The sequence below is a fragment of the Perissodus microlepis genome, chromosome 4 (assembly GCF_051167445.1).
Source record: "Perissodus microlepis isolate ML-2025 ecotype Zambia chromosome 4, ASM5116744v1, whole genome shotgun sequence".
Taxonomy (NCBI): Eukaryota; Metazoa; Chordata; class Actinopteri; order Cichliformes; family Cichlidae; genus Perissodus; species Perissodus microlepis.
The window spans coordinates 15,833,567-15,847,825 of record NC_140464.1 but is presented as its reverse complement, the minus strand read 5'-3'; the positions used below and the strand labels follow the sequence as shown (position 1 = coordinate 15,847,825).

General features: G+C 42.0%; 1 protein-coding gene and 1 long non-coding RNA gene across 4 annotated transcripts in view; one reads left to right on the top strand and one right to left on the bottom strand.

Annotated features, from left to right (window-relative positions):
- Nucleotides 1–108: 108 nt before the first annotated feature.
- On the top strand, nucleotides 109–1,157 carry LOC146388632 (uncharacterized). Its single transcript, XR_014800065.1, has 4 exons — nucleotides 109–344; nucleotides 450–539; nucleotides 740–778; nucleotides 921–1,157. It is a non-coding gene; the product is annotated as an uncharacterized LOC146388632 (long non-coding RNA).
- Nucleotides 1,158–2,512: 1,355 nt separating this feature from the next.
- tex2 (testis expressed 2) overlaps nucleotides 2,513–14,259 on the bottom strand; it is a 32,847-nt gene continuing 21,100 nt past the window's right edge. For all 3 annotated transcript variants that reach the window (XM_084926053.1, XM_084926052.1, XM_084926055.1), the window contains 10 exons: nucleotides 13,541–13,741; nucleotides 12,257–12,620; nucleotides 11,336–11,631; nucleotides 10,918–11,061; nucleotides 10,691–10,790; nucleotides 8,535–8,655; nucleotides 7,801–7,923; nucleotides 7,298–7,507; nucleotides 6,668–6,788; nucleotides 2,513–4,400 (listed from right to left, as the gene is read on the bottom strand). In XM_084926053.1, the coding sequence (XP_084782179.1) occupies nucleotides 4,254–4,400; nucleotides 6,668–6,788; nucleotides 7,298–7,507; nucleotides 7,801–7,923; nucleotides 8,535–8,655; nucleotides 10,691–10,790; nucleotides 10,918–11,061; nucleotides 11,336–11,631; nucleotides 12,257–12,620; nucleotides 13,541–13,741 (1,827 nt within the window). In that variant the 3' untranslated portion in view covers nucleotides 2,513–4,253. The remainder of the gene's footprint in view (nucleotides 4,401–6,667; nucleotides 6,789–7,297; nucleotides 7,508–7,800; nucleotides 7,924–8,534; nucleotides 8,656–10,690; nucleotides 10,791–10,917; nucleotides 11,062–11,335; nucleotides 11,632–12,256; nucleotides 12,621–13,540; nucleotides 13,742–14,259) is intronic.

Sequence of the window (14,259 nt, the reverse complement as noted above, 5' to 3'; positions counted from 1 at the left end):
GGATAGATATCCACACGAGTGGAGGAGGGGAAATGTCGAGAGTCTGTGAGCCAATGAGAAAAGCGATACGGACACCGGATGTGGTATAAAATAGATCCGGGGGACATTTTCTACAGCGGTCTGCGAAGAGTGTGGGACGCATGCGCTTCAGCGTTGGGCAAGCGAACTGCGGCATGGTCGTGGTTAATTTGAAATTTTATTCATGTATATGTTGTAGTTATTATTATTGCAGCTGACTGCCAGTGCATATATGATGGGGAGGTGTAAAGTTAGAGCACTGAAAGCAATGACTGCGCGTTTGAGCAGCGGGACTTGACTAGGCCGCATGAGCAAAGAAAACGAAGGTAAGAATTTATTTTAAAAATTCAAAAAAAAAAAAACCTAAATAAAAATACAACCCCCTTGAGTTCCCATCTGTAACCAGGTATTTTGGTCTCTTTGTGAAATAGGATGGTGATTACTCTAGTGGATGTTTTCTGCACTTAACCACGTGGACAGGGTGGTGTCATACAGTCTCATTGAGGACGGCCAGCAGCGAGGTATGAAGTCAGAAATATGAAGTACAGAAAATGTGTTTTCCCTTTGGTTCATGGATGATGAGTTTTCGTGCGTTAGACTTCTGATCTGAAAATGAAGTCAGAATTGAAATCTGAGTTGAGTCACTAACACAGGTCAGGATTTGTAATCAATCAATCACATGCACTTAAGCTTCTTTTGTTTTTAATCATTTTCTGTACAGGGGTCTTCAGTGTGAATGGATGTTCAGGATAATGACACAGTAAGTAATTTGAGTGTAATCCAAAAAGATTGTAACTGATAAGTCTTCTGATAAATTTGAAGACATTATTGATCTGCCCCCCTCAAAAAAGATCTTTATAAACAGCTTGTTAACAACTGAGCTTATTTGTTTTCTTCTTCAGGGACCAGCCTGTGATGCTCAAGAAGTGGACCCAGGCTTGAAGTTGCAGTGTCTCAGATAAACATGTTCATTTTTGTTTTGTTTTTTTCCATCTTTGTTTTTATTTTATTTGTATTTGTTCTATTTCTATTGTATATATTAATCGACATCTGCGGGTGGACAGCAAAGAAAGAATTTCATTGCACAGAGAAATGCCTTTTCTCTTGTGACGCATGACAATAAACACTTTGAATCTTGACTCTTTGTGGAAAAATGCTTTATTCTTTTTAAACCAACAGCGTTGTTTTTGTTATTTTAACTTATTTCTGGGCACTCCTCTGAACCTGGCTGGCCTCTTCTGTGGCCACTCAAAGGTCGAGAGCAGTGCAAGATCAAGTCATGTCTTGTCATAACTGGGGTTTCTTGGCTTTTATTTCACCAAGTCTCTCTTTTAAAGCAAGACACAGACTCGAGATGAAGTTCAGGTATAGTGTTCTCAAAGTGCATAAGCTGCCCACGTGACTGAGTTTAACATCCGTCTGTGGTGTCAGCACATCTGTTAGCATTAACACTTAATTTGACACCACAAGTCAGATGTTTAAAAAGAAAAAAATGCAGCCGGTTAAATACTGAATATTTTTGTCAAGCGAATGTACATCCACACACATACTATTTTTAGATTGTGAAGTGTCTTTCATACTGCACGTCCTTGATTCCTCTCCCCCCAGATGAGAGCAGGCGGGGCTAGGAAAAACTGGTTAACAAAAATAAGATGCCACTTATGACATGGGACAGCGGCATCATGTCATAAGTGGCTGTTATAGCCACAATATTTATTTATTTATAATTGGAAATGATAAAGTTCATTTGTTGAATATCTTCAAGTCCAACTCTCAGCAGGCTTCATATCATCCAGTGATGTGCCACCACTACTTCACGTGTATAAACACTTCCACAAATGACACCTGTGCAACGTCTCTCCCCACAGATTTGTTTCGGGAGTTGAGACAACTCTCAGCAGATCAAACTGCTATCAGTTTCCAGGTCACGAGTGGGAACACAGAGACCAGTCCAGCCTTGCATTGTCTAATTTTGTGGGTTGTAGCCTGTGGATTGTGCTTAGCTAACATGAGTGGCACCCTGTGTGGTCTTCTGCTGCAGTAGCCCATCTGCTTCAAGGTTTGTTTGGCGTGTAATTAGAGGGTGCTCTTCTGCATACTTTAGTCATAACAAGTGGTTATTTGAGTACTGTTGCCTTCCAATCAGCTCAAAGCATTCTTCCCGCCCTCCTCTCACATCAGTAAAGTGTTTTTCACTGAATAGTTTCTCTTTTGGAACATTCCCTGTTACCTTAATAGATGATTGTGCGGGAAAATCCCAGTAGATACCAGCCCATCTGGCATCAACAACCATGCCAAGTCAGTTAAAACACCTTTCTTCTCCATTCTGGTGTATCTCATCTTGATACGCCTCAACTCACTGAGTTGGCGCCTTGTGATTGAACAGGCGTACCTTATGAAGCGAAACAGCATATAAATGCATGTCTTCTGATGAGAATCTGGCTCCGGCTTCTCATTCCTCATCTCTTCTGTCAGAACATCAAATCCATACGTATTCTTTCCGAGCAAAAAGATTTTATTGATCCACAATGATCAGAAACGTAACATTCTGCGACATCACTGAACACAACAGCAATGTTTGATATTGTCATCACTTGTGCAAATAAACAACACCGAGACGTGAAAAACCAAAATGGGCATGTCTTAACAGACACAGTAATGGCACAACGACTTTTTTTTCCCCTTTTCCTATTCTCAACTGATGCAAGAAACACGGCGGCTCACTATGGAGGAATGTTTAATTTACTTTAAAGGCACTTTCTGCCTCATACACTTGCCAACACACATGTCTGGACATATAAAGTAAAAGTCACCTGTAAAGCAGGGCGTCTTGGCAGATTACAAAGATCCTGTAGTTCTAGTGTATTTCATGTTTTTCTTTAATGTGTACAACAGTAGACAGCATTTAAAAAAAAGGAAATCAATAAATAATTCAACAGAAACGGAGCATTCATTAGCTGGATGTCTGCTGAGAGCATTAAATAATATGGCTAATATCCAGTATGTTATTGATTTAAAATAAAACAGCAAGAGTGGATGTCCCCGCTCTTTAAACTACACATTTCTGAGTTTATGTGTTTCCATTAAAACTAAAAGTGTTTCAGTCTCCTGCTCATTAAAATCACTCCCTGCAGATTATTTTTCTCCGTCTTCTGAATTTCTGTTTACCTCATACACAACCCTCTGGTTTCTTTCTTTAAACCACACTGAAAGATTGCTTTGGCAATAAAAAATAGAAAATTATTACTTTTTGTTGACTCTGAACATAACACGAAAAGAGCGCTTGAAACATGTTGCTTAGAAGCACGTTTTCAGTGAATGAGCTATTCCATTGCACAGCTAGGGAGCTGCATTCCTATGTATACATTCAATAGACCTAGGCAATGTTTTGCTGCTGCGTTTGCAGATGTACTTCAATTCACACGACTCCTCTGTAAGTCCTATGGACACAGGTAAAAAGCATAATGACAGTCCTTTATTCTAAACAGGCCCGGTGTCTTATAGACGCAGAGCCGTTGATTGGTTTGCATATAGGTGCCAGGCAGCCGGCACAGGCAGCAGTGTGAGTGGTTGATAAATGTGTCTCGACATCCCTGTGAAACATGTAATCACAGATGCTGGGGTTTTCGGCGAAATCGCCTGCGAATTTAAAGGAATATTCTGTCAGGTGTTTGCTTGCTCAGATATACACAATCTTCATTTAGTGGCCTCAGGAGTTCTCAAAGAGTTATAGTAACAATAAACCAGTCAATTAGAAACGTCACATAAAAGGTTTACACTGTACAACTATCACGTTTGGGGCAGCTGTACATCACAGGTATTATGGTTCCTCTGGTGGGATCGGATGGCTATTTGTCAATCCACCATGACACACACGCACACGCACACACACACACATACACACACACACACTTGTTAAACAGTTTAACCATGTCCCCCCAAAAAAGTAATTTCATCAGAGTGAATCATAATATTTGATGTCACACTAAAACTGTGTGAATGGTCGGCAGTCTGTGAGTCACTGTTCTCTTCTGTTTGCTTTTAGTAGCCAGATATGAGTAGATTTCAGATCGTTTTGAAGCACAGACTTCATGGACCGGTGCGACAGCAGGACTGGAGTACTGGTAAAAATACCAGGGAGCCGACCGAGCCCACTGCTGGAGCTGTGATCTCTGAGACCGGGCGGGGACATGGCGATAAAAAGCTTGTCATTGAACACCTCGAGCAGCGTGCCTTCACATGTCAGAGACATCAGATTCGGGTTCTGGATCCTTCAAGGCATCATTTGTCACAGTAAACAAGTTGGCATTTGAACGCGTATCCATGGCAGAGTGCATTATGGGTAGCCACACATCATCCATGTTTGGCATCACAAATATTTTCTGTGAAATGATGAAAAAAAACAAAACAAGGATTAGCAATAAATATGGTGGAGGACAGTGACGCATGTTTACTCGAAAACCACTGTGAGAGACTATTAGAGGAACAGAACCTATAAATTCTAGTTTTGTCATCAAAAACATACAAAATGAAAACAAAAATAAAGTTTCAAACTATCTCTTTTAACAAGAAAGCAACAAAGCAACCCTGTATTGTTATGTCTGAAACCCAATAAAGCCTGAGTCCAGCGTTTGTTGAAAGCCAGATGTAAACACTTGCTCACAAATGACAACAGTGTGCACCGCAGGGCTATATTTTACTAGAAGCATTGTGGAGGGGGCCAAAACGTAATCACAGCCCCTGAAGAGGAGGCAGAGATAAATGTTGATGTGTGGTAAACCTGACAGGGACAATTTGCTGCGGTAGTTTGCAGAGGTGCTCTTTGTCCTTGGTGAGTAAACTTTGAGCTTCTCGGCCATGCCAATGGTAGACTTTCAAACATCAGTTGATAAATACCACAGGATATGACATCATGCACTAAATGCACCCATGTTTACAAAAAATGTTAGGGTGCTGTGTTAAACGTAAAAACAGATTTCAGTGATTTGGAGGTTATTTTTAACTATATTCAATTGAAAATAGCACAATGTATTAACAACATATTGGATTTAAACCTACTGGTTAAAACTATCTGTTTGGATCTACATGTTCCTCCTATGCACACATGGGTGGTAACTCTAAATAGACCAAAGGTATTTTACATAAAGAACATTGGTTTAAGGCCAACTCCAGGCCTAGAGGGCCGGTGTCCTGCAAGTTTTAGATCTCACCCTGGGTCTACACACTAGAATCAAATGATTAGTTCATTAACAGGCCTCTGGAGAACCTCAAGACATGTTGAGGAGGTCATTTATCCATTCAAATCAGCTGTGATGGATCAAGGACACATCTAAAACCTGCAGGAAACCGGGCCTCGAGGCCTGGGTTTGGACACCACTGGTTTAAGGTGTATTCGGATGTGCTAAATACATAAAATCCATTCTTCAGTTCCAAACAGAGTGTCAAATTCAAACTGAACACTCACCAGCCACTTCATTACACCGTGCTAGTACTGGGTTGGACTCGGTTTTTACCTTCAGAGCTAACTTAATTCATGGCACAGAATCAATAAGGTGCTGGAAACATTCCTCAGAGACTTTGGTCCATATTGACATCACAGCATCACACAGTTGCTTCAGATTTATCGGCTGCACATCAATGATGAGAATCTCCCATTCCAACATTTCCAAAAGGTTCCCTATTAAACTGAGATCTGGTGACTCTGGAGGCCATTTGAACATGGTCACTGTGTGTTCAAGAACACAGTTTTAAGATGATTTGAGCTTTGTGGCATGGTTCGTTAACATGGTGGAAACAGCCATCAGAAGATGGGTCCACTGTGGTAACAAAGGGGTGGATGTGGTCAGCAACTAGAACCAGAACTAGCCCAAAGTCCACAAACCTGAATCATTAATACAACACAAGACAGATCCATGTCAAATTCTGATTCTAATGATCATTGCAACAGATATCAAGAATCGTCAGACCAGGTAACATTTTTCCAATCTTCTGTTGTCAAATTTTTCAAATTGTAGCCTCAGTTTGCTGTTCTTATCTGACCACACTGGCACCCAGGGTGGTCTTCTGCTGCTGTAGTCCATCTGTATGTAGAAATGCCTTTCTGCATATCTTGGGTGTAATGAGTGCTTATTTGAGGTACTCTTGCCCTTACAACAGTCTAGCCATTCTCTTCTGACCTTTTACATTAGCAAGGCATTTTCATCCACACAACTGCTGCTCACGGAATATTTTTCTTTCTTTTCTGAGCATTCTCTGTAAACCATAGAGACGGCTGTGTGGGGAAATCCCAGTAGATCAGCAGTTTCTGAAATATTCAGACCAGCCCGTCTGGCATCAACTACTATACCACATTCAAAGTCACTTACGTCACCTTTCTTCCCCATTCTGATGCTCAGTTTGATCTTCATCAAGTTGTCTTAACCATGCCTACATATCTTAATGTATTTGCTTGTTGCCATGTGATTGGCTGATTAGATATCTGCAATAATGAACAGTTCAGCAGGTATAGTGAATGAAGTGACCAGCGAGTGTAAATTTAAAACCATGCAATTCCTCGTTTTTAACAATTGAACTTGCAAATGGACAATAAGTAGACTTTATTATGACTTAAGATTAGATTTCACCGGTGCTTGTTTCTCCCAGTGTATACCTGGAACTCCTGATCCAGTTTCTTCTCAATCCACTCTGTTACATGCACCAGCGTCACCTCCCTTTCACCGAGTTTGGGCCGTGCTTTGAGCTCCAGGTGAGGCGGACTCCGAAAACCATACCTGAGAGCCAAAAGGAGAAGTTTGTGATAATCGTGTTGAATTTTCAGACCAGCTTCATGAAACAGATGTCGACTGATGGGTTTTTCCTTAAATGACTGCTTCATTTCAATTAAAAAAAAAAAAATACATATTAGCAGTATTTAAGGAGGAAAAGGGTAAAAACATGGAGGAAAACATGCAAAACATATATAGCATGCAACAGAAACAGATTTTTCTATATGTTGTTTTAATTATATTTTTCTTAGCACCTATTTAGTGGCGCAAATAAAGAAGTTCGTATTAATTAAGCCAAATATAAATCAGTGTGTATTTAAGGCTTTAATGTTCCACATCTTTAATGGAAAACACACCTTTGTGCCCTCATTTCTTAGATGTGATTAAACATTTTTATTCTCTCATCACTTGCTTGTGTTGTTTTTTTTGCCCAGCAGAGGGTGCAGTGCTATAATCTCAAGCCATTCACATAGATTGTGACATACCAACAATTTTCCACATCCTCCTAAACATACCATATCCTGTCTGTGGGGGGAGGTGGGATGTTGACAGCCAGAGTCCCGCGGCACTCTTGCACCTCTACGGTGAGCAACAAGGGCGTGTTGGATACTTCCTCCATCTTCTTCTTGATGAACTCCGTCTCTGTGGCTTTCTGGAAGTACTTCGACTTGGCTATCTTGTCCACAAAGCGCATGATCTTGCTGGGTCTGTGGCCTCCCACATAACTACGCGAGTCGATGATGGAAACAGAGGAGGAGGGGAGACTAGGAGTGAGTCAGGTTCATAATTAATTCATAACGGCATCTCTTGCTACTCAGCACCCACTATCGAGGGGCTATGTGTGCAAGTGACCGGGTGCTACATTAAATCATCAGCGGGCTTTCAAATATGTATGTCTGAGTGGGTGGCTGGTTGGATAGAAAAAGGAAAAATGTTTCAGAACCTCAGTACGAATGTTATTCTGCTCATTTTCAATTCAGAGGTGCACTAATGTTGTTAGAAAGAGACATTTGCTCACCCCTCTGCTCCAGGCAGAACAGGTTTGTCACTGAGGAGTTCTGGAGGATCCTCCTCGTCCGATGAACCGGCACTAGACGATTCCTCGTCACTGTCTGCCAGGCAGTATGTCCGTGGCCTTGACCTGTCACGCACACATAAACAAGCACTCATGTTGCAAAGTCAGACCCCAGTGGCTTTGCAAAGAGCCCTTATCAATCACTATTAATTCCCATTAAATGTATCCCAGGAACTACTTCTCCACCGATCTCACTCAAAAAAAAAGATCCAATAACCCAAATGGGTAACAAAATGTATTGTTTCAGGGACAGCGACTGTAGGCATCCAATTCCCAAACTCGCCAGTTTACTGGACAAATCCATAGCGGTAAGCATCCACGGGAAGGATTAGTATATAAAGAGAAGGAGGGAAGAGGCAACATGACAAAAGGGGAGGAACTGTGAAAAACGCATGTGACAACTAATATGGCTCTAAAAATGCAAATGCACCCGATTACCATCCGACTCAGAGCTGGTTTTCTTTAGCAGAAAATCGAATCCTTCACACATTTTATTTTGGCACTGTCACTGAGAATGAGACAATAAGAAAAAAAAACAAACACGGAGGAATCAGGACAAGCTGTGGAGGACGACTCTAAAATCTGGAAGCCTTCTTAAAAACAAAATAAAATCAGACCGAGCTTCACTTAGCTTCATTATTCTGCTTAAAAGAAGAAATGCACTTTTAAAGCCTCACCAATCTTTCCCATGTTCTCCAAGGCCCTCGCCCTCCTTTCCCAAACGGGCCAAGTTCATCTTGGTCTCCAGCGTCATGAGGAAAGAGCCCGTGTAGGAGACCTCCAGATCAAACCACAAACCTGAGAAAGAAAACATAAAGACTTATGATGTTTTTTATACCAAACTCATGCCTGCTGACATCCTCGTCAATAGCATAAGGAAAATCAATAACAACCTAATGATTTGTGTTTAACTGTTGCAAGGTTAACTTAAGTGCTCATCTACCTAAAAAAAAAGGTCACCTATCAGGAAGCAGTTCTTTATTAAGCTACTTCCTGTTTACACGTCCCACTCCTCAGCGGGCGGCAGGAGAATTATTCAGATTACGATCCCCCTGCTGTTTGCACAGTGAACGTCTGCAGCCGGTAACTGACGTTTATTATCCCCTCTGTCTGTCCCCCTCCCTTCTCTTCACTTTCCCTCTCCCTGTAAATGCTCATTGATTCGTACAGTCTGTGTGACAGCAGTGCCAGAGAGAAGCTACATGACAGCAGCAAGGCACATCATGGAAGACAGTGTCTCATTGTCTAGCACGAGACAAACAGCAGGAAGAGACCGTCTGGATTTTCTCATTAAATTTGAAGGAGCCAACACATCTCTACCACAGACAGATGTAGAACCGGGAAACATATCACAGCAATCGTGCATTAGATATTCCTTTAAATCGCTCTCATTGTCATACATATAGTGTGGTGAATTTGCCTTCGCCATGACCAAGTAACTGCAAAACTTCTCTCAGCTAATTATGAAATGTCTGCATGCTAAAATGGTTCTGTGCATACACTAATATCAAGAATGTCATACCCACTTGTTTCTTATAAGCCTCTAGCTCATTTTCACATCTTTGCACAACTGACAAACATCAAAGTTTGTGTGTATTGTGCGGTTATCGAAGCACAGTGTAAACATTGTCAATCAAGCCATGTCTCCCCATAAATAAGGCATTGAGAAGCTGCCTTTCCCTCAATTTTACCATCATCACACAAGAGAAGAAATCACAAGCGTGTTCAGTTCATGCAGGATGAAAGCGCACATTTCATCATCGGCTAATGACGCTTTGTTAGTATATATCTGAGGATGTATAGGTTCAGACACATTTGTGAGCTCTGCAGACACCCTGCAAATGCAGCTCCAACAACTGAACAACAAGAATCTTTAGACCTAAGATCAAGAAAAACTGAATATTCTTAATCTGGAATTGATAAACAAAAATTTTAACACGGCGGCTCCTCATGACATTTACATTCACTGGACACTTTATGAGGTACACCTTACTAGTTGGACCCCCTTTTGCCTTCAGAAGGGTCTTAATTCTTCATGAGACAGATTCGAAAAGGTGCTGGAAACATTCCTCACAGATTTTGGTTTCAAAGGTGCTCCAGAGATCTTGAGCTCTGGTGACTGTGGAGGCCATTTGAATCCAGTGAAGTCTTCAGCATTCAACATTTTTCTTCTGTTGTCCAATTTTGGTGAGCTCATGTCAATTATAGCCTTAGCTTCAGCAGGTCATCTTGACCATGTCCACATGCTTAAATGTACTAAGTTGCTGCCATGTCATTGGCTAATGAGGCATTCGACCAATTGAACAATACCTAACAAAATGGCTAGCAAGTGTATAATCATCATATTTTAAGAAATGACAAATTTAAAAAAAAAAAAAAAAAAAAAAAAAAAAAAACCCCACCCCAAATGACTGAAGCTTTTGACAATCTCTTTTTTTGCCTTAAACCAGCTGGAATTAATACACATCTCTGCTCTGTTTCTGTGTCAAACTAGTCCCTTTGCTCAGGCTTAAAGCAGGCTGGGTGAGTCAGTGTTTCAGTAATGGATGAGGGGGAGCCAAGACATGAGGTTTAATTACTGTGGCTTAATAGAGCAAACATGCAGAAAGGCTAGACTCCAGAGGAGAGAAGGACAGAGTGTTGGAGGGTAGGGGGTTATGGCTTAATCTAGCGAGAAGAGGAATAAGATGGAGATATGGTATGAAAGGTGAAGAAGACGGGTTGGGGAAAAGACAGAATTAATAAGTGGCTCGAGTAAGATAAAAATAAGAAATCTTGAAAGCACCCACAAAAATGTAAAGAAATAACACACCTAATGTAATTTTCTTCCTACCTTGGTGGTCCACTGAAGGTTTGGAGGCACGGAGGATCTTAGGAATGGAGAAGCCCATGTCTAGCTCTGTCAGAGTCAGCTCATTCATAACATATGGCAGCTAAAAGACAACATGTACGGAAAAAGATACAAATACAGCCAACGCAAAGACAAATCTCTATCTCTTGAAGAAATCTTCTTGCATTTGGATATTACTAACTATAGCTACTGCTGCTACTACTACTCACCCTGATCTTACTGAGCTTCATTTGGATCTTTTTGGAGACTACATTGGCCCAATATTTCTCTCCCAGGAAGTCCCAGAATATCCTTCCCAGAAATGCATTTACCCAGGCCTCAGGCTCCACAGTCTCCTCTGAACTCCTACGCAGCTAAAGGACACACATACATGTATGAACGGCAGTTTTGAATATCTATAATCATTTTGTGCATCAAGCTTGAGCTTGATATATTGAGTTTGCTCCCAGCAACCCTTCAGTGAGATTCACTGAGTTGCCAGTGGTTCTCTCTGGGGTAACTTCAGGTGACAACAGACTGATTTAGTTGATATTGTGGTTTAGACCCCAGGGGGGGCTTTTGATAGATGCCCACTTTGGATGACAATCTTTTTCTATTCAGCCTGACATGCATCCATCTGTCTCCTACCTTTTTGGTAGTCTGGGGGCTGCTATCCGGGCTGTTCCCAGCGCTGTCAGTGGCAGTCGGGCTTCTAGGCGGCACCTGGGGACTCACGTATTTGGCCATGTAGACATTATAGTCCAACAGCATCTTCTGCTTCAAGCCTGCGGTAGAGCCACAGGAGAGAGCGGCGGTGGTCTCTCTGTGACGAGACTGAGACTGAGACAGCTCCTCCAGGCTTCCCCGGCTGCTGCTCCTGCTGTCAGCCTCCAGGCCTCCGACAGATTGAATGCTGCTACTGCGACTGTGGGAGGGTAAGAAGGCTACAAATGGAAGGAAGGAAATGTGGGATGTGAAGGGGGTGTTTTGACACAATTACGCTTGAACACAGAACATTTTTAGTGATTCCAGATTTGTATACAATAATAATAAATGCTCAAAATTTAATTAGCCTTAGATAGCTGTCAGCTATTTTTGTATTCCTTTCTCACAGTAGACTGCAGCACTCTGAATTAGCATGCTGTACACTGCTTTCCAGTAATCCAGCCCTACCTTTACTACCTTTATCTCCTGACCCACACAATTTTGGCATTTCTCTTTGTATAAGGCCTCCTCCGCACAGGCTTACATCCCACTGTGGAAAGTGATGCTATAATACGCTGATGCTCTGTGCTTGTAATCCTGCTGACCCACCACACTCATCGGTTCACTTAGTTGAGGGGATTGGCAGTCCCTAAGCTGGGGCTTATGCACAGATCTGATTGCTGCGCAGTTGCCTACTTAATAGAACGGCTATTCTGACATCGAGGAATGGCGCGTGTCTGTGCAAATACAGGTGTGTAAAAAAAAGAAAAAGAAAGAAAGAACATGGATAACAAATGCTTTACGTGTGTGTGTGTGTGTGTGTGTGTGTGTTTGCACCTTGATCTGGGAGAGTGTGAAGCTCACCATTCTTGCAGATGCTAGGCAGACTGCCACCTCTTCCCTCTGATTTCATTCGGGATGCTAGAAGAAATCTACGGAACCACTCTTCCTTTTCCCGACCTGTCCTCCCGAAAAGGTAGATAGTCAGATCCCCGCCTCCAAAGGATGTTTTTTTGGGTTCCTCTGCTGACGCTGATCCTTCTGCCTTCTCACCCTTGTCCGTTTTCTCCACCTTCTCACTCTGAACTGTCAATTTTTCTTCCCCAGCTTCAGGCCTCTCTCCCTGGGCCTTGGACATGAAGTCATCCTGCTTGGCCAGCTCAATGCAAATGGGGTATTTCTTGTTCCAAACTCTCTTCCTAGCCAGGCTCTGAGGCATCAGGTATATCTGTGGGGTATAAAGACTGACTTCACTAAATCAATCTCATGAACACGAGTGATTTCTTTATTTCTTTATTGGTGTTTCTAGGTCAACAGAATGATTATAAAGAAAATAAGATAAAGAGAAAAAGTGTTCACATTTTTATGCGGCAGATTGATACCTGAGGGTATGAGTGGAAACAACTGGTGGCAATAAATGTAAGAATATGCCTGTTTTCTGTTGATAAGTAACCAAGATTTGGCACCATTCAGGGCTGGAAAGGTTCATGTACTTCTGCTTTTGTTCTTGCTATAGGCCAACAATTCTCTAATACATACAGCAGCATTTCATTCATCCCTGTGGTTGTAATGGGTTGGAGCGGTATTGGATCTCAGATTACTCAAAACAATAACACCATGAGCAGAAATTGGACCTTCAGGGATGCTTTTCCTGTACGAGTGTCTGAATAAACTACACACTAAGTATCTACAATAATAACTGAGAAAGGGCACTTTAGGAAACCAGAGAAGAAGAGTAGGTTAAGGGTGCATGATGAAACCTTTTGCTCTGTGATACACTGACATGAGAAATGTCAGCTGTGCCTTGAGATATGCAAAACTGTTGAATCAGCGCGCTAGTACACAAGATACACAACTGTGTATATAAGGTCAGTGACCTGTGATATTCACTCTACGTTTACACACAGTGTACGAGTCACAAGCTGTGATTGTCACTGAGCATGACCTATTAGCGAGCATGCAGTCGGGCAAAGGCAAATGTGACGGGACGTGTGCTCGATGTCACTAAATGTTAAGCTTATCATCAGGCACAGTAATACACTGAGGAGACGCACACACACTTAACACATTAATTTCCCCCTCGTCTTTGAGTGGTGTTAGCAAAAATCTCTCTTTCCATGACCAAAAGGTTTGTTTAAGCCACCGCACCTTGCTGTCAGTCAGGTCATAGATCTTCTGGCTGATGTAAGTGACGTCAGGTTTAGGCTCATTGTGTGTGGCACGGCGGGAGATGTTCCGGTTGGGCTTGGACAGACGCAGGACGGAGCCCTCTAGACGGACGTAAACAGAATGGGTCAGGGTGGCGTGGTACGTCTCCGGGTCATAGCTGTGGATCTCATTCATCCAGCCCTGCGAGAGAGAAGCAGAAGACATTTCAGCTACAATGAAGTAAAACTCGAGTCACCTCTCAAGACTTTTGCACAGTCTTTTATACACACACATCAGATTTTCAGTTTAAAACCAGAGAATTAATTTGCTCAAATTAACTAAGTAACCTCCTGAGATAAAAAATGAAACCATCATTAAAGTGCCAAAAAACGCAGTTTATTGAATCTCCACTATGTATCACATACCATTGATTTAAAAAGACATTCTTGCTTAAAATTTATGCAACACAGCAAAAGATAAAGTGGGGCATTTGAGACTTTGTGTATTCCCAAAGAAAGACAAGTATGAAGAAAAAGACAAAGCTTGTTGGACCGCTTCCCCACACTTGTGTGCCCGAGGGGCCGTCGTTCATCTGCCTGTATCATGTTCTGCAGAGCTCCTCTTTTTGGAACAGCTGTGGCCTGTAGCCATCAGGCTATCCTGTGCAATCGCTTGGTACCCACTAAGGCACACACACATACACATGCTTGCATAACTCT